This window comes from Lutra lutra, chromosome 6 (genome assembly GCF_902655055.1).
Source record: "Lutra lutra chromosome 6, mLutLut1.2, whole genome shotgun sequence".
Lineage (NCBI taxonomy): Eukaryota > Metazoa > Chordata > Mammalia > Carnivora > Mustelidae > Lutra > Lutra lutra.
Genome location: NC_062283.1, coordinates 53287647 through 53306747, shown reverse-complemented (window position 1 = coordinate 53306747; position 19101 = coordinate 53287647). Strand labels below are relative to the sequence as shown.

General features: G+C 41.0%; 2 protein-coding genes and 1 long non-coding RNA gene across 8 annotated transcripts in view; 2 read left to right on the top strand and 1 right to left on the bottom strand.

Annotated features, from left to right (window-relative positions):
• TMEM14A (transmembrane protein 14A) overlaps nucleotides 1–1434 on the top strand; it is an 11898-nt gene extending 10464 nt beyond the window's left edge. Inside the window, exon 5 of the mRNA XM_047733330.1 lies at nucleotides 1147–1434. Coding sequence (XP_047589286.1) covers nucleotides 1147–1186 — 40 coding nt within the window. The 3' untranslated portion in view covers nucleotides 1187–1434. The remainder of the gene's footprint in view (nucleotides 1–1146) is intronic.
• Nucleotides 1227–19101, bottom strand: part of LOC125102286 (glutathione S-transferase-like) — a 19784-nt gene continuing 1909 nt past the window's right edge. The window contains exons 1-8 of one of the 6 annotated variants that reach the window (XM_047733323.1): nucleotides 17388–18702; nucleotides 16996–17094; nucleotides 12175–12223; nucleotides 9594–9726; nucleotides 6909–6948; nucleotides 6764–6865; nucleotides 4763–4894; nucleotides 1227–2060 (exon numbers count right to left, since the gene is read on the bottom strand). In XM_047733323.1, coding sequence (XP_047589279.1) covers nucleotides 1908–2060; nucleotides 4763–4894; nucleotides 6764–6865; nucleotides 6909–6948; nucleotides 9594–9726; nucleotides 12175–12223; nucleotides 16996–17094; nucleotides 17388–17408 — 729 coding nt within the window. In that variant the 5' untranslated portion in view covers nucleotides 17409–18702 and the 3' untranslated portion in view covers nucleotides 1227–1907. Of the gene's footprint in view, nucleotides 2061–2639; nucleotides 3201–4762; nucleotides 4895–6763; nucleotides 6866–6908; nucleotides 6949–9593; nucleotides 9727–12174; nucleotides 12224–16995; nucleotides 17095–17387; nucleotides 18703–19101 lie in introns of those variants that run through there. The other 5 variants (XM_047733322.1, XM_047733326.1, XM_047733325.1 and 2 more) reach the window with 5 other exon arrangements.
• LOC125102290 (uncharacterized) overlaps nucleotides 15871–19101 on the top strand; it is a 13015-nt gene continuing 9784 nt past the window's right edge. The window contains exon 1 of the long non-coding RNA XR_007128095.1: nucleotides 15871–15884. This is a non-coding gene — a long non-coding RNA (uncharacterized LOC125102290). The remainder of the gene's footprint in view (nucleotides 15885–19101) is intronic.

Here is a 19101-nt window from a genome sequence, read left to right as displayed (position 1 = left end):
TGATAGCCTGCTACACTTCTTTGAGTTTTCAAGGGAGGACAGTTAATATTTTTTAAAAAAATAAAGAGGGAGCCTCCGATTTCTCTTAATTTGATCCCAGTAATTCTATCCATGAGATTAAGCATATTACCATGTACAAATTTATAGTGACATTTTTAATTCTTCCTGGAGGCAGCCTTTATATGTTGAAAGCCTTAATGTTGTTTACTTCCTTTGCTACACATTTTTACTTTTTGGAATGTATTCCAAAGAAATAATGAAATGTATAGAAAGGCTGATGTTTATTGCAACTTTATTTCTAATGGAACACATGATAAACTGAAAAATTAGAAACAACCGAAAAACTCATCAGTAAGGAAACGTTTCAATAAGGCTTTTGTCCACTTAATGAAATATTGAACAGCAATTACATGACACATTTTCAAAAACTATTTAGTGACATTAGAACATCTTAATGATATAGTCGGAGATAAAAACAACCAAATCTGAGTGTGATCTCAGAAGTTTGTGTATAAAAAACCAAGATAGGAAAGAGATGCTTCAAACTTTAATAGTGTTTATCACTGGTTGATAATGCAATGAGTAAATTTCTCCATTCTACTTTCCTTTAGAATTTTCTCATGTGGCTGTGTATTAAGTTTATGACTTGGTGGGAGGGGGCATGAGGGTCAGGGAGGACTGTGACTACCAAGGACTGTTTTCCAGTTATGGCTGTGTTCTAAAAATGATCTTGGTGATAGAAGGAATCAGAGGTAGGGTTTATGGGTCAAGAACAAGACCCCAGGCAGTGGAAAATAGCTGAGATTATAATAATAACACCCCAGAACTGCTCCTTGCTTCTTATTTTTAAGCCACTTGCCCTTACTAGCTTATGAAAGGTATGTGTTCCTCGCCAGACCTTTCTCTTACAAAGGTTCACCTCAGATTTTCAGAATCATGAGTTCTGATTTTGATCAGTCAATCAGCATTTTGAACCAGGTCTGGGAAGTTCCAGTACAGGGATAATTACGGAGATCACCCCTGCTCCAGGAGAAGCGAGCATCTTGGAAGCCAAAGTTTAGTAACAGTACGGGTTAGGTGAATATATGAACCTCTGTCTTATGCCACATAAGCGTGACCCGCTCTTTGCCTTTTATTTTAATCCAGCCTCATGATGATTCTGAGACTTATCTTACTGCTGCTCTGAGAATTCAGAGGAACTGAAGACTAAATTCATATGATTCTACTGTAACGGGCAGAGCATACACTTTGGATTTAAAAGATAAACTTCAAGGTGGAATATTACGTGTCTTATTTTACATTACAAACAACAGAAACGCTCCAAAATGAACACCAGTTTGAGGGATTTTTTTTTAAACCGAAAACTCAACTGTTTTCTACTTGTCAGATAATGGCCTCGTTAAAGATATTCAATAAATCATTATACATGCTTTCGGTTACCGTGTCTACTTTTATATATGTAAGGGTTTGGTTTGTTTTTTTTTTTTTTTTGACAATTCCAAATACTCCTTTCTGAAGTTTAAATGAAACTGTAAGTTCCCAGATAATGGAATGCCAGAAGTGACCTTCACAAAAGGTGCTGATGTAACTGCTTGTCCTTTGTGTTATATTAGAAATTATAGTTCTTGCATTTTAATTTTATTGCTGCCAGTTTTATTTTCCCCTTTAAAAAAAAACCTCTATTCTCAGCGCTGTCTACGTACTAACAATCTATTCAATATTCAAATAAAATGCATTCTGTTTTAAACCCATTTCTCTCATTTTAGTGTCCTCTCTCTATACTCAAATCATGTTCAACATTTAGATGTTCGATTATTCAAGAAAGAGACTGGGAGCTCTTCCTCCACAGTAAGAATTCTGAAACAAAAATGATTTTGTCCATTTTGTCCCAAATCACCACTTCATTTTTAGGTAGAGTTAGGACACTGTCCACGGCATTTACTTTTAGGCCCCAGACTAAACGTCAAGAGACCTGACTTCGAGCCCAGTTCTCCCACTGACTGGTTGGTTATAGGTTCTTTGGAAGGTCCTTTATTCTTTCTGGGTCTCAGCTTTTCATCCTTAAGGAGGAATTGGGAGTAAACGGTTTGATAAGATCCCTTAAAGCTCTAAAAAGCTGCCATGTTGATCCCGTTGCCTCTACCCCACGGTGTCGGATTACAAACCCATTCTTTATATGAAGTGGTGGGTGGAGCCCCAACTGGTACTATTGTGTTCAGTTCTCTTTCCCAGCTGACTTTCAAGGATGGCATTAGGCTTCCAGTGATACGTAATTCAATTAAGGGAAGGAAGGAAGAAAGAAAGAACCTACCAGTTTACCCAAATAGAAACCCCAGACTATGATTATAGTTTGAAAAAAGTATAAAAGTAGAAACTAAATGTGAAATTGATTATAAAAATATATGCCATATCTGTAAAATACTCTAGTGATTGAAAGTTAGAAACTAGAGGCGCCTGGGTGGCTCAGTGGGTTAAGCCTCTGCCTTTGGCTCAGGTCATGATCTCAGGGTCCTGGGATAGAGTCCCACAGGGGCTGCTCAGCAGGGAGCCTGCTTCTCCTTCTGCTTCTGCCTCTCACCCCAACTCATGTCTTTTCTCTCTCTCTTTCTCTCTCCTGCTAATAAATAAAATCTTTAAAAAAAAATAAAATAAAATCTAAAAAAAAAAAAAAAAGTAAGAAACTAGCTTGAAGCTATGCCCTGTTCTGGACTTTTTCCAAAAGGATGTGGAAGTGAGTGACAGTATTTGTATTTGTGGGGTGTTTTGTTTTTTAAAGAAGCCCTTGAGATCTATTGACTTACTTACGATTTTACTCTTTTGCAAAAAGTAGAATGCAGAAGAATCTTTGGATGATTCCGATTTATTGGTGTTCTACTGATTTATGGAAAAGAGTTGTCCAATTTGCAAAGTATTTGGTAGTTTATTTGCTTTTGCTTATTACTTTATTAAAGTGGCCTGATGGTATCGCTCTAGGCACTGCTGTGAAAGCAAAGTGAAACATTTATGAGTTTTTGAGAACTCTTTGCTTGCTAATACTCGGCTACTATAGTGCCCATGTTTTTGAGAAACATGCCACGTTCAAATTTGAAGATGTTCTTCACGGTCTCAGTGGAAACTTCATCTAGTGGAGGCTTCCTTTGGCTTCCAGGCTGCAGAAATTTGTGAATTGTGGGAATGTAGCTGATTCTGGCCTTGAATTCCTAAAATGCAGAAGTATGCTATCCATGAGAAGAGAATATGGCAAAACAGACAAAATATAAATGATGCATATTTTTGCATGTGATAGAAAGTGTGTAAAAATTATATTCCTTATAGCTGGTAGGAGCAGGGGATAAAATGGAGTTTTTATTCATCGTGTGGCTTTGTGAAGCAATGCTACCCTCATACAAACCAAGTTAGCAATATTTCTCAAGAACCACAAAAATGTTCATAGACTGTAATCACGTGACCCCAGTTTTCAGACTGCATCCTAATGATACCATCTTAAATGTGGAAAAATGTATACCCATGAAGGTGCTGTTGTAACATTATTCATAAACGTAAATATTCCAGAGTATCCTAATGTATAACTAATAAATAGAAGTCCTTATGTCATGAGGATTTTTCCATGTCATTCTGTAATCTTGGAAAATACACCTTTAGGTGGTTGCATAAAATTCTACCCAATGGATGTGTCTTCATTTATGTAGACCCTTTTCAAGTACTGAATATTTCAATTGTTTATGATTTTCAGCATTTAAAATAAAGTTATTCTGAACACAGCACATAGAATTTTATATAATCATGAAATTTTTAAACAATAGTAGACCATGTTGTATCCAAATGAGGCAGACTACATAAAAATACCAAAACATGCTTACAGCATAAGGTAAAGTGGGAAATTGTGGCTGCAGAATTACCCCAACTTGGGCAACAACTATTTTAAAGAAGCATATTTTTAAAAGGTTAGAAAGGAATCCATCAACACGGCCCTGGGATCGGGCTGAGGGTAGCGTCTGGGTCCCATCACCTGCTGACCATATCGCTTGAGGCAAAGTTAATGCACCTCCTGAGAGTCTTGTTTCCTATCCATTTTGAGAATGGAATAACATCAGTGAGCTATTGTGCCTTTAGTGCTTGTTACAACGCTCGCCACATAAGAGTGTAGTTGATGGGGGCACCTGGGTGGCTCAGTGGGTTAAAGCCTCTGCCTTCGGCTCAGGTCATGATCCCAGGGTCCTGGGATCGAGCCCCGCATCAGACTCTCTGTTCAGCAGGGAGCCTGCTTCCTCCTCTCTCTCTCTGCCTGCCTCTCTGCCTACTTGTGATCTCTCTCTGTCAAATAAAATAAATAAAATCTTAAAAAAAAAAGAGTGTAGTTGATGGTTATGGTTATTGTTAAATAGTGACTGTGTTAGGATGGTAATATCCTAAATGTTTTCTGTCATCATATCAAGGTTCTGCTACATCAGGGCAAAACCTTCGAGACTGAAAGCCTGTCAGAAGTCAGCCTCAGATCCCCATGCTGGCCCAGATGGCCCTCATCAGCTTTCCTATTCCACTTTACTTTTAAACTTGCTACCTTATATCGAGGTTATCATGTATGTGCTTGTCTCACTCACTAGGTGTGTTCCTTGAGGGCATCTTTGTATCTTTCGGGCAGGTCTTGGCATAAAGCAGTTAGTGGGTTCTTCAGTCATAATGAATGACTGAATGAAGGGATAAGTGAATGATACAAATTCACCCTTCCTGTAGTTCTTGGGAGTTATTTGGGTAGCACTACCTGTAGCAGAGGGAAGCCTGCTAGGACACTGGCTTTGCACTCTTCCGCCATTAAGATGACTTCTAGGAGCTGTATATCAGCCCAGCTCAGCCAATCGCCCACGAGGAAATCTTGCCCATGGTCTCTGAGTGCCTACAGGATAGTCGAGAAGAAGGTAGAGGATTTAGGATCACACCTAGCAGATGACTTGAAGTCAGGGTGATTTGGCAGAAAGTCTTCTGGACGTTTAGAGACCTGGCTCCTAATCTTGGCCGCTGGCTAGCTGTGTGAGCACATATGAATCCCATCTCTGAGGGCTGCAGCTTGTTCATCAAAAGAGGTGGGATAAGGGCACTTGGGTGGCTCAAGTGGTGAAGCGCCTGCTTTCTGCTCAGGTCATGGTCCCAGGGTCCTGGGATCAGGTCCCTCATCGGGCTCCTTGTTCGGCAGGGAGCCTGCTCCTCCCTCTGCCTGCCGCTCTCCCTGCTTGTGCCCTCTCTCTGACAAATAAATAAAATCTTAAAAAAAAAAAAAAAAGATGTGGGACAGCCTGAATCCTCCTGAGTTTTCTGAACCCCAGAAACAGCCTAATTCCACACACCTATGTCTTCTTTTCATTACATCCCCTGTACCTATTCTATGAAACTTTATAGAATAATTTTACCCCCACAGCCAGGATTGGTGGTCCTCCCAGGTCTGGGGTGATGATTCTCTACTCACACCATCTGAGGTCAGGATTCTTAGTAGGGTGCTGCTTTTTGTGGGAGAACATCGTGCTCACAGGGACCCACGCCTCATTTCTGTAAGCAGATTTTCTTCTAATAGGGTCTGAGTTAGAGGTCGTCTTGAGTCACAATCAATCAAATGTAAAAGGTTGGAGCAGAAGGTCACTACAGTATTGTCTAGCCCTCAAACTCTGTGACTTTGTGGCACTTGGACGTGGGATGAGGAGGTAGAGAGACCTAAGTAGAGGCCCCAGTGTGGTGAGTTGTGTGCCATCAGGCAAACCTTGCTTCGTCTGCAAAATGGGGATAACAATGACACATCTTTTCTGGAGTTAAAAGATGACATGGAGTCATGCATGCAAAATGTATGGCACGGTGCTTAGCACAGAGTAAGCACTTAGCAGAAGTGAACCATCAGGTGATTAGCTCTGTTGTGGTGATGATGACGACGACGATGATGATGATAACTGTTTTTAGCCACAAGAGAACTCTCTGTACTTCATAGTATCTCACAACAAAAACTTAAGCCATTGGGAATAGTGATGTTAAACATTCATTCCATTGTCGATATTGGTAAAACTACAAGATAAAAATTGCTTAAGTGGCACCTGGGTGGCTCAGTGGGTTAAGCCTCTGCCTTCGGCTCAGGGGATCAAGCCCTGCATCGGGCTCTCTGCTCAGCGGGGAGCCTGCTTCCTCCTCTCTCTCTGCCTGCCTCTTCTGCCTACTTGTGATCTCTGTTTGTCAAATAAATAAATAAAATCTTCAAAAAAAAATGCAGAGACAGTGAAGAGTAGTACTATTTGGGGAAAAATTGTTTTCTTAACATTTTCAGTATTGTGTAGAATTCTGATAAGCCTTATAAAGTCCCCTGAGCCTTGGTACTATGAAGTGTATTTTATAAATAATATCCATCCTTTCCCCTCACTCTCCCTCTCTAATTAGTGTGGGTTTTTTTTCCCCCGTAGAATCATCTTGATAAGAGTCGGTTTTTACTCCAGAATTAAATCAAGCAACTGAAATTCTGTCAGCACTAGAACCACAAATTTTGCTGAAGTTATCCATGAAATCCTTTAGAAAAAGAACAAAATGTAGAAGACCGGGGTGCGAGGAAGGAGGGCAGACTTGTTTTGTAACTGCAATGGAGGGAAAAGTTTTGCTTTCACAAAGTGTTTTTGGGATCTTTCATCCACTGAAGTTCTTTACTTTGAGGTTATTGAAGTTCTCTACTCGGAGTTTATTGCTTTTTCTCCCCCTTGATCCAAGTCACAGGGCAAGACAGAAGTTTGTCACTTACCTTCTCATAGACAGGGAAGAATCTTGTAGTGGCTTTTTCAAGGATGTATTCAAGATTCATCTCCTTTTCTCCAGGCAGGGAGAGTGGAAAGAACATAATCATGTCGCTCATGTGCTCGCTTCGGCAGCACATATACTAAAATCATGTCGCTCAGGTCCCTCAAGCCCTCTACATACATGTCAATCCTAGAGAAGGGTCCATAATTCAAAAGAGTTGCAGATAAAGGAACCATCATTTCAGTAGCCAAAGAAACAAGTTAACGAATGCTGGAGTGTCTCCTGCCTCGTGGCTGGTATCTCAGTGCCCCATGAGTTAAAATCAAGTATTTCTGCCTGCCTGCTCTTCCTCTGAGATCTTAAGATCAATTTGAGAAATAGAAAAATAATAGGACTAACGTGTGGGAGCAATTATGTGAGTGTGAATATCAACTGTGTGATGTAAGTGCTAATTAAAACACACACAAAGTATTAAAATAATCCTAAAGTCATAAATGAGGCAAAGATCATATTTGACTATTTTAAAGTTATAATAACAGTGAAATGACCCCTGTCTATAAATGTTGGGGAATAGATCACCAGGGACCTCTATGCTGCCAACAACTTCTCTGTCTGGATTGAAGGTTCTCAAACTTAGTAGAACAATTCAGGACTGACAGGACAAGTTCCCCCTTGTCACCACTCACATCTCTGTGCCAGAATGAATCGAAAAATAGATTTCATGTTAGACAAGGTACCATGGCATAGTGAAAAGACTACTGGTCTGGGCACTGGGAAACCACTGTCCTGGTCCAAAGTGAGTCTCCTAATCTTTTGGATCCATAGTTCTTTTAACTTCAACCTAGAATAGCAATGAGTATCTTGAAATGGCCTGAAATTCTTTGCTACTTCTGCCATTGAGAATAAGTCTCATTCTCTCTTTGAATCTGAATGGGCCTTGGGGACATGCTTGACCAACAGAATGTGGGGAAGTAATTTCTGAGACTTCCAAGACTAGGTCATAAGACGCCTTAAGCTTCCACCTGGCAGTCTCCAAAATTTCACTCTGAGGGAAGTCAGCCACCTCATCGAAGAAGCTCAAGCTGGTCAAGTCATGTGGAGGAAGAGACATACCCTGCCAGGCCCATTTGTTCCAGCTCTCCCAACCTAGGCACTAGACATCTGAGAGAAGAACTGCCTGAGAGAACCTGAAAGGGTGCCATCCAGCTGATTCCTGTTAGCTCACAGAACCCTCAGATGTGGTGTCTGCAGCAAATAGCTCAGGTCATGATCTCAGGGTCCTGGGATCGGGCCCCACATCAGGCTCTCTGCTCATCAGGGAGCCTGCTTCCCCCTGCCTCTCTGCCTATTTGTGATCTCTCTCTCCCTCTGTCAAATAATTAAATTTAAAAAAAAAAAGAAAGAAAGAAAAGAAAAGAAAGAGATGTAGCGGGTTAATCTGGGTTATCCAAGAGGTAATAAGGAGTATCAGAGACCACTAGAGTAAGGTCAAACATTCCAGGAGCCACTTCGCTCCCACTGGCCAAGGGTAGGACAATTTGAGCATAAATAAGAGTAACAACTGAAGTGAATTGAAACGCATCAAAGATACATAAAATGAAGAGCCTATAGTGACACTAGAACAATAACAATTAATTGGTAGGACACAGATGAACCAACTCATCTGGAAAACTGGTAAACAAAAGTCTACCATGTCTTTCCTAGAGGAAATTGTATTCCAGATAACCAGATGGTAGATGAAGGAAAGTTTTTCTTTGTAGAAGTATCCCAGATAATAAATGCAGAAGGAATGATAGCACTGAACACCAATGGCTGTTACTATCATAAAGAAAGGACAAGCAGACATTTTTTGCTTCCTGGTTGGGGAATGCACCAATACCTATGAAATAATGCTGCAAAAACCACTAGAACTTGAGTCTGATAAAACCTCTGTATCTAACGACCAAATGACAGGAAACACAGAGACAGAAGAATGGGTTAAACTACACTGCTGGGATGCAATCAGCAGAAATTTGGCAATTAGATTCGGTTAGAAAGCAAGAGAAAGCTTATGTTAAGATTTAAAAATACAAGATCTATTTCAAAAATTTTACTGCTTTAAGCATTTTAAAGTTGTTTCTGAAGATATATATATTCTTTAAAACCATGAGAAATTTATTTAAAACACACCCCCTTTGGTAAAAATGGACTATTTGTTGTTTACCAACTAATAGTTTTCTAATTCTGTGCAATAATTTGTAATCGAGTGTTGCTGTTTTAAAATTCAGTTAAGACAAGACTGCTGGTTTGTAGACAGGTCTGCCCATTGCAAAGGGACAAGTGTGTACATGTGAAAATTAAGAATGTGTGGGACACTGGGGGGCCGGCGGGGGTAGGGGGGCTATCTGGTGAACCAGAGACTAAGGAGGTGGTTTCCAAAGGCTACTTCCTGAATCAGTTTCCCAACGTCCCACTCCAAATTTTGAGTTTGTTCTTGTGATTTACCCTGTGCTTTACTCCCACCTAGTGGAGAGAAACACACATTGCAACAGGAAGAGGCAGACTTCCTTCACTGGTTTTTGTCCTTGCTTTGTTCTCAATACAGAATCAGAAAATGAAATAAACTGGGTAATTGGCCATAAATCGATAATTGTTTAAAGTAAATGTGTTCATACAGTTTATTTCACCATTATCTCTCCTTTGATGTGTTAGAGTTTTCCATAATAAGAAATTAAAAGACAAGAAAAGAATTTTCATTCCATCAAGAACTACATAGGATTGCTAACATGACTAGTTAGAATTTCCTTTTTTTTTTTTTTTTAATTTCGTTTTAAGTAAGAAGTAGTTGTTGTTACCAGGCTTGTTCCTGTAGGTTCCTTCCGTACAAGTTGTATTTTGCAGCTGGGTATCGTAGGATAGCTCTGGTTTCTACCAAATTCATTCCATCGATTTGGACAATGGGCACTTGTTCATACATCAGGGTTCCACCTTTAAAGGTACAAAGGAAAGTTGGGCTCTTTACTGTCCCTGATGGTAGCAACGGAGTCTTCTTTAACTCTTAAGGTGCTACAGATGGGACTACGTAATTGAATAAGATTAAAATATATTAGAGACTTCTCCAAAAGGAGAAATATTTATGCATTTATTCGCAGAAAGACGTGCGGAGGGCAAGACTTGTGGCTGAGTCCTCTGGGAGATACAACAAAGTGCAGAGAAGCTTTCTCTCTAGCCAAGAATGTCCCTTTCTCATCACTTATTCTCCATTCCTGTGGCCACCCTGCTGGTGAGACTCTCTTTCCCTCCAAACCATTGTTAATAATGTCCTAGCTGTTAACTCAATCCTCACAGGGCCCTCTTTTTTTTTTAATTTAATTTAATTTAATTTCGTGTGTGTGTGTTCCAAAATTCATTATTTATGCCCTACACCCAGTGCTCCATGTCCTTTTTTTTTTTCTAATTAAGCTTTTTAATTTTAATTCCAGGACAGTTAACATACGGTGTTCTATTAGTTCCAGGCATACAATATAGGGATTCACCAATTCTGTGCATTCCTCCACGCTCACCAAGGTGAGTGCGCTCTTTAACCCCCTTCACCTATTTCACCCATCCCCCACCCTCCTCCCAGTTTGTTCTCTATAGTTAAGAGTCTGGTGGGGGTTTTTTTGTGCTTGGTTTTTGTTTTTGTTTTTGTTTTTTGGCTTGTCTCTTGTTTTCATTGTTCATTGGTCTTATTTCTTGAATTCCACGTAGGAGTGAAGTCATATCGTATTTGTCTTTCTCTGGCTGGCTTGTTTTGCTTAGCATTGTACCCTCTAGGTCGGTCCATGTCGTTGCAAATGACAAGATTTCATTCCTTTTTTCGCTGAGTAATATTCCATGGTATACAGATACCACATCTTCTTTATCTATTCATCTACTGGTGGACACTTGGACCACTGCCATCATTTGGCTATTGCAAATAGTGCTGCGATAAACATAGAGTGCATATATCTCTTCGGATTACTGTTTTCATATTCTTTGGGTCAATACCCAAAGCGTGGGATTCCTCGATCAGAGGGTAGCTCTATTTTTAACTTGTCGAGGAACCTCCAGGCTGTTTTCCACAGTGGCTGCACCAGCTTGCATTCCCCCCAACAGTGCACAAGGGTTCCTTTTTCTCCACATCCTCACCAACACTTGTCTTTTCTCGTGGTACTGGTTTTAGCCATTCTGACAGGTGTGAGGTGACCCCTCATTGTGGTTTTGATTTGCATTTCCAGATGACGAGTGGATGCTGAGCAGATGGGCCCTTCTTAGCTCTCCCACACGCACTGCCTGCTTGTTTTCCTGGAGTCATAACACCGGCTTAAGCCTTTCCATTACTCCTCTTCGCTTAGAAGACAATAACATTTAACCTCTGGGACGCCTGAGTGGCTCAGTTGGTTAAGCAGCTGCCTTCGGCTCAGGTCATGATCCCAGCGTCCTGGGATCGAGTTCCGCATCGGGCTCCTTGCTCGTCGGGGAGCCTGCTTCTCCCTCTGCCTCTGCCTGCCATTCTGTCTGCCTGTGCTCGCTCTCTCTCCCTCGCTCTCTCTGACAAATAAATAAATAAAATCTTAAAAAAAAAAAAGAAGACAATAACATTTAACCTCAACCTGGAATTCAAAGCACTCCTTGACATTTCCCTCCATGTACTTTTCTCACGTTGTTCCATGCCAACTCTCCTACATGAACCTGAGTCCCCGCGGCCTCCCATCAGAGAGACAGCTCTTTGTTTTGTCTTTCTTGTTCAGTCTTCCAGGGAATCCTTGCATTACACAACAATGGCAACTTGAAAGGGCAGTGGTTTAATTTAAAAGAATTCCACTCTCTCTGCCCCATCCTTCCCTCCCTCCGTCCGTCTGAGTCTGTCTGACGCTTCCTCAGAAAGGCAACAATAAAGATGGCACTTTTCCCACTTTTCCTTAAGTTGAGCCAGTTCTCTGGACTGAATCCATGGCAAGAACATTCTGGTTTTTCTGCAATTGCCTCCAGGTTTCACTGTCAGGACATTTCCTGCCCCCGAATTACATCAGCCAGGACCCAGGGGGAGGCAGAAGTTACTTGAAGCATACCGAGTTACAAAGAAGATGACTAGGTCCTGGAGACCTGAGAGGCAACAAAGGGACAGTACAGTATCATGAAGGTGACAGCTGCAGAAAGTATCATCCCTAGGGCTGAGGAAACAAGGAGATGGTGCTGAAATTATTACAATTTAGCTCGGGGGCAGGGCTCCTCCTGCTGTGAACACCCATTTGCTTGTTTCAAGACTCAAGTGCTGCCTTCCTGACAGATATCGTAGATATTGTCTGCCTAATTTTCTCCACTCTTAGAGTGTGTGTGGGGGGGCGCACACGCCTCTCAGAGATCTCATCCTTGGTCAAATGTAGCTAACATGCAAGCCTTTTTTTCCCTCACCTTGGATTAATCTCTCAAATTCTTCACGTGTTTCAAAAAGTTCTTCAAACTAAAGAACGAAAGAAAGAATATAAGAATATGTTGCTACTATCATTTTTATTGTTATTCTTACTTTTGATATCATGGAAAAAGAGTTGAGTAGAAGTAAAAGGTCTAACCACCAAGGAAACCAATGTTTCAAGTAATTATTGAATGCATACTGACCTTTTCCGGGTTTGATGGACCTAAGGACGTTTTTATATAAAACCAAAGCGAAGGGTTTACTGAATTCAGGTGACTGAGTAATACTGATACCCCCTGTTGTGTGGCCGGAGCCTTTCAGGTAGACTTCCCAGATCATAATCTGAAAGCAGGCTACTACTCCCCTTCATTGGCTCAGATAAGTTACTCTCTTCTAATTTCAGTTTCCTAATGTGTGAAAATGAAGCTACTGCCTACGCATGATGTTGTCATGATGGCTAAAAGAGATCCTATCTAAGGAAGACTAACTCTCACGTTTGGCTCAATATTGAACGTTGTTACTGTTTGCCTCAGAACTTTCCCTTGGGTGGTGTTTGTTGTCCCTCATTTCCAGGGTTCGAGAACAAGCAAGTGTTAGTTTGATCATTCTATTCTATATTCTTTTTTTAAACCCAAGAGGCTTAGACACAAAAAAATAAAATTGCCTCAAATCTCAGGAACTACGTGGTGGCAATAGAACAATAGTACTGAGTAAACTCAAAAGACACTTTGTGGCATTAAGGAAACACAAATCAAGGTGTAGTTTGTATCTTGTTGCTTTCAACATCTTGTCTTAGATGTCTGTTTTGTTAGATTATTACCAGTTAACTTCTGGATACTTTAAAATCTATCTTTAAAACACATCCATAGATTGGACATGTGCATTTTGTACAGTATAATTTTAATAGAAAACTTAAATGAAATGAGTTTTCTGTATTCTTTCTGTCATCATTATTAGAGATGGAAAACCCAACATGTACTTGGAAAACAGTTTTTTCCCCCAAAGATTCTATTCTACCCCCATTGTCACAAAAATAATTTTTAAATTTTATATGTATAATTTGGAATGATGAAAAAATATTAAGAAAAGATATTGATAATGTGGTTCCCTGGTGGTGTTCCTGGATATTTAAAATTAAACCAAGATAGCAGATCACCCTCATTCCTAAACCTTGAAGACCAGCATTAACTATAACTCTTGGTACTCTTCTTTTCCAAGCCTTCACGTGATGCTTATGAAACCCAGAGAGGTTAAGTGACTTCCCTAAAGTCCCTCAGCTAAAAGGTAGAAGAACCAGGGCTAGAATCCCTTCCCTCCAAACCCACTACATTTTAGATAGCATCATTTTGCTAACTGTGTAATTTGTATTTCGATAATTTTTATAGGAAAAAGTCACCCCAAAGTTGACATCAAATATGAGAATACAGATAGGGATAACAAGGGTGTAAAACCTTCCCAAAAAGCATTTTTCCTAAATTTGAATATTACTTATGACTTTCATATAGTGTGATGGGGGGGAAAGTATAACTTTATGGTTTCAATTTCTCCTCGAATACCTCATGTCAGGTGCTCCAGGGTAACTTTTACCATCTGCTTTGGCCAAGCTGTAAAAGATCAGGACTTGGAGCCCAAACTCCAATTCTAAGCCAGGCGTTACCGGGTCAATCCCTGAGAGCAGGCTGGGGAGAGGGCCGCTCTCATAGGAACTCATAGAACTCATAGTCTGGGTGCGGCCATGGACCAGCATGGGATACAGCAAAGCTCCACAGACCACATACCATCCGGGGAATTTTCTGGTAGGTTTAGACTGAGTTTGACCAGATCACACAGCAAAGGTTTCCCACCTGAATTTTGTTTTGTTTTGTTTTGTTTTTTAAAGATTTTATTTATTTGACAGAGAGAGATCACAAGTAGGCAGAGAGGCAGGCAGAGAGAGAGAGAGAGAGAGGGGAGGAGGTAGGCTCCCTGCGGGGCAGATAGCTGGACAGAGGGCTCAATCCCAGGACCCTGGGATCATGACCTGAGCTGAAGGCAGAGGCTTTAACCCACTGAGCCACCCAGGCGCCCCTGAATGTTTTTGTTTTGAAGGGTGTGTCTTCCTCAGCAATAGCTTTTGCTGGAAAGCTTACTGTAAGAGGGGCCCTGGGCTCTAAGAATAAATGAAGCAGGGCCATTTTAACAAAGTTGTGTATGTGAGAGCATGTGGATTTCACTTTTGAAAATTTGCCATGACTCACATCAAAAGGAAAAATCAGGCACAGAAGGTCAATATTGACCATAGAATTTTCTTCTAATTATGACCAGCTACAATACCAACTCTGAATATAAAAACTCTGAGGAGTCAGAAGACCCAGGAAGGACCTTCATATGGTTCAGAAAGAATTGTCCTTTTATTGTTTTGAAGAAATGACAAGTTCAAAAAAATTTTTTAATTACTATATACTAAAAAATAGTGCCCCCTCTGGAGAAATTAGAATGTTTTTGATAGGTGGGTTTTGAGTTCACGTTGTCTCCTGTGTGCTTTGCAATATTTTATCCAGATCTAATGCTAATGCAACAATACATAAAAATTGGGATTTATAAAATAATTATCAAGGAATGACCCTTATTCCCCGCTGCCATCATTTATTCCTCTCTCTTTTATCCATCTCAGTATGGATGGATCTCAAAGACATAATATTGAGTGCAAGGAGGAAAATATAGAATGATTCACAAAGGGAAACACATAAATTCTTTCAAAAGGCACAGAAGTCAGTGTTTGGTGAGGACACACATAAATGTAAAAATATAAAGGCTGGACTAACTGGATAGGGGTTATTTAAGTGGACATGGGTGTGATGGCTGGACTGAATTTTAGCTTTATCTGGGGGCGCCTGGGTGACTCAGTGGGTTAAAGCCTCTGCCTTCAGCTCAGGTCATGATCTCGGGGTCTTGGGAGCAAGCACCGCATCGGGCTCTCTGCCCAGCGGGGAGCCTGCTTCCCTTCCTCTCTCTCTGCCTGCCTCTCTGCCTGCTTGTGATCTCTGTCTGTCAAATGAATAAATAAAATCTTAAAAAAAAAAAAAAGAACGAATGAACGAATTTTAGCTTTATCTGTTAAGAGTATATGAATATATTACCCCCCCCCCCTTTTTTTTAAGACTGAAGGCAATGGGCACCTGGGTGGCTCAGTCGTTAAGCATCTGCCTTTGGCTCAGGTCATGATCCCAGGGTCCTGGAGTGGAGCCCCACATCAGGCTCCCTGATAGGTGGTAAGCCTGCTTCTCCCTCTCCAACTCCCCCTGCTTGTGTATCCCTCTCTCCCTGTCTCTCTCTCTGTCAAATAAATAAAAATCTTTAAAAAAAAAAAAAAAAAGACTGAAGGCAAATATGACAAAATAACAGTAATTTCTCATTCCACATAGTGGCATCATGTTTGTTTGTTTATTATAACGTTCTTTATACTTTACATATTTTCAAAATTTTAATTTAAAGTTTAAGAAAATTCCTAACAAAATAATTTTTGGAAAAAGTAATAATGAACTTTTCACAAGGATTTGCTGCTTTATTATAGCAGAAATTCTTAACCTGGGGGCCTAGGATACAGTTGTGTATTTTGTGGCTTCTTGGAGTCCCTACAATTATATGCACATGGGGCGTTTTCCTGGGAAGCAGCTTCATGGCTTTCTTCAGATTCTAGTATAAAACATCTGTTCTCTTCTCCTAAAATGTCTTCATTCCTCTGTACCACCAGATACCATAAAATGGTATGTTTCATAAAATATTTAAATAATAAACTGTGTCCTAAGCTGCGTTCATATACGGTATCTGCACTCCTAGTGAACAAATGAATGTTATGTCTACTGTCAGGGCCCAAACAGAACACAGAGCATCCTAACAAGTACCGAGTGAGTGGGATTACATGCTATTTGCACATTAAACCACTGAGTGTGAAGAAAACTCCCTGTTCTTTCATCTTTGGGTCTAAGAAACCACTTAGGAGTGACTAGAAAAAAAAAAATTCTGCATGGGTTACAGAAGAGGCTAATTATTTTATATTCACAGTGAATGTGTATTCAGATACAAATATTTATCTTTGAAAGGTCAGTATAAACTTCAATAGCAGCTTTGAAGTACGTTGAGAATAGAATTTTTTAAAAAGATTTTATTTATTTATTTGACACACAGACAGAGATCACAAGTAGGCAGAGAGACAGGCAGAGAGAGGGGGAAGCAGGCTCCCTGCTGAGCAGAGAGCCTGACGCAGGGCTCGATCCCAGGATCCTGAGATCATGACCTGAGCTGAAGGCACAGGCTTTAACCCACTGAGCCACCCAGGCACCGTGAAAATAGTCTTTTTAAAATTCATTAAAGTATAGGATGGTTATATTTTTGGTAATGAATGATATGTTCTTACATCAGTATCTCTGAGACCCTTCTGTGCATTTAAAGAAAACTACCTGTTTCTCAATATTCATGAGACAAATGTAGTTAAATAAATCCAACACTTGGCTGACAAGGATGAAATGAAAAGAGGCTGTTTGCTAGAACGAGTCCCTTCCTTCCTTCCTTCCTTCCTTGTCTCCTTCCTCCCTCCCTTCCTTTCTTTATTAGTCATGATTACTTCACTGTGGGTCCGCTCAGTCCCCACAACCAGTTTCCACGATATCTGAGTGCATACTTAAAAGAACTAAATCATTCACTCACAGCCTAGTATCCAAAGGGCAGGTGGCAAAATTGGCTTTTTGGTCAGGAATTATAGGCGTTTCCTACACCTGCTCCCCAAGGAAGTGCTCAACGACCCCATGATGAAAATAATATGAATAAATCCAGCGTCTTACCTCTACTCCTGCTGCAGCCAAGAGCCACCGGATGGACTCCATTCGGCCTCGGCCATTGAAGTAGTGAAGCTTGGGTTTCCCCGCCATGCTTAAGGCTTCCTGCGAACCGACAGAGAAAGACTGATGAAGACTCTTCTGCACAGACAGCGAGCGAGGGGAGAGAAATGCAACCGGACAGAGCAGTGCGAAGTCGTGCTTTGGACTTGTGCCCCAAATCACAGCTGTTCCTCATCCCCAAGGCTGCCCATGTTCCGTGTTCTGTCTCACAAATGGAGTTTATCGTCACACATTGGTGTTCTCAACACCGAATGGAATAACCAATACATTTTTAAATATAGAGAGAGGATAAGTGAGGAAGCCAGATAGAAAGAATTCAAAAAGAAGACTCTGACCAGCTTTTCCTCCTGTAGCATGTGATGACCTTCTAGCTTTCCAATCCTTTCCCTTTTTATCCAGACAGATCCTCCTCCCTCCTCTTGCCAGCACAGCCCAGACTGGCAAAACTGGGTGAGATTAGGGGAGGCTGATGCTTTTCCCTTTCCAAATTAATCTCGGGACTTTAATTCAGGTGTCCTCCGGAACCTGGAGACAGGATTTGAGAGGATTTTCGATGACTCATTAGGATTTCAGGCAAAAGTGCAGAGTTAGGCACGGTGGGTTTTTTTCACACTTTCTTTTTCCTCTGAAAATGAAAATAGCCTTTTTAGAAGAAAACCGTCGCTCGCTTAAAAATGGTGAAGTAGTACAGAAATTAAAAGCCCATCCACGTCACCCCCAGGATCACCTGTGAGGCTTGTGGGACATGAGGGGGTAGCCTTGGTGGGGAGACAGGCTCTGGACATTCAAAAGTAGCTTGGGGTCCCTGGAGAGGTGGGTCGCTGGGAGCACGGGAGGCTGTGTGGAGAGTCGTGAGTGGCTTCTTGCTAGGAGTGGGACCTGATTTATTTTGCAACATGTCACCTGGCTCAGTCTTTAAAAGAGCACTTCTACCCATTAAGAGCTCAGCAAAATAAGTGAAGAAAAAAGGATAGATTGATAGGTTGGAAACCAGAATGAAAAAAAAAAGTCACCTAGACCTATTGCTTTTCAGCCCCCTATGTGGAACCTATTAGAATCACCTCTTTGGGGGCTTAAAACACACGCAGGTGCCCAAGTACACACGCATGTTCTCTCTCTCCTTCTTCCCTTGTCCCCCTGCCTGAGTCCCTCACTGATTTGGAAAAGGACTCTGGCATCAGTGTTTTTTAGAATCCTTCTAGGTGACATGCAGTCAGCTTTAAGAACCACTAATCTGGACAATGGTTCTATCAACGGCTACTAAAACTACCGACAGAGATCTCAAGAACGGAAAGGTCAGGCCCACCACTCTACACACCTAACATCACTAGAAGTGGGGCAGCCAGACATGACAGTCCTCCCGATGCCATGCAGTAGAAAGTGGACAGCACTGCCTGTGAAGGATTCTTGCCAAAACAACTGACCTGAGGAATTCAGTCAAGCTTCAAGATGCCAATTTATGGGAAATGCAGGACACAGGTGAACACTTCAGGGATGCAATCAGCAAACTCAGCAAAATCTGTAGCGTGGAGCTCAACAGGCTTGTGGTTCAGAGAGTGGTCCCTGCACTAGCAGCATACGGATCACCCGGGAAGTTGTTAGACATGCAGCCCTTGGAAGCTCTACTCCCTCCCGTCCCTCTAGAACGTATGTCTTAAGATCCCCAGGGATTTCCATGCACATTCAAGTTTGAGAAGCACTGTTCTGCAGGCCAAGTGACCAACACGTTCCCAAAGAATTCTCTACTCTTAGATCGAGGTGATAAGGAGTTTTTTTTTTTAATTGCATGAAAATCAGAGAAGCAGTGGGAATCTATAGGTTCAAGAGATTTAAGAGATTCTTTAAACAAATACAATGTACAGAAACTTTTTTTGGATTCTGATCTTAATAGAGCAGTTATTTTAAAAGTAGATGAGATGATTGGAGAAACTGAACCAAGAACATTTAATATAAGGGAATTACTATTAATTTTTTAGGTATTATGATGATATTATCAATGTTTTTCAGAAGGAATCCTTATCTTGAGAGATGCTGAGCAGAAGATCCAAT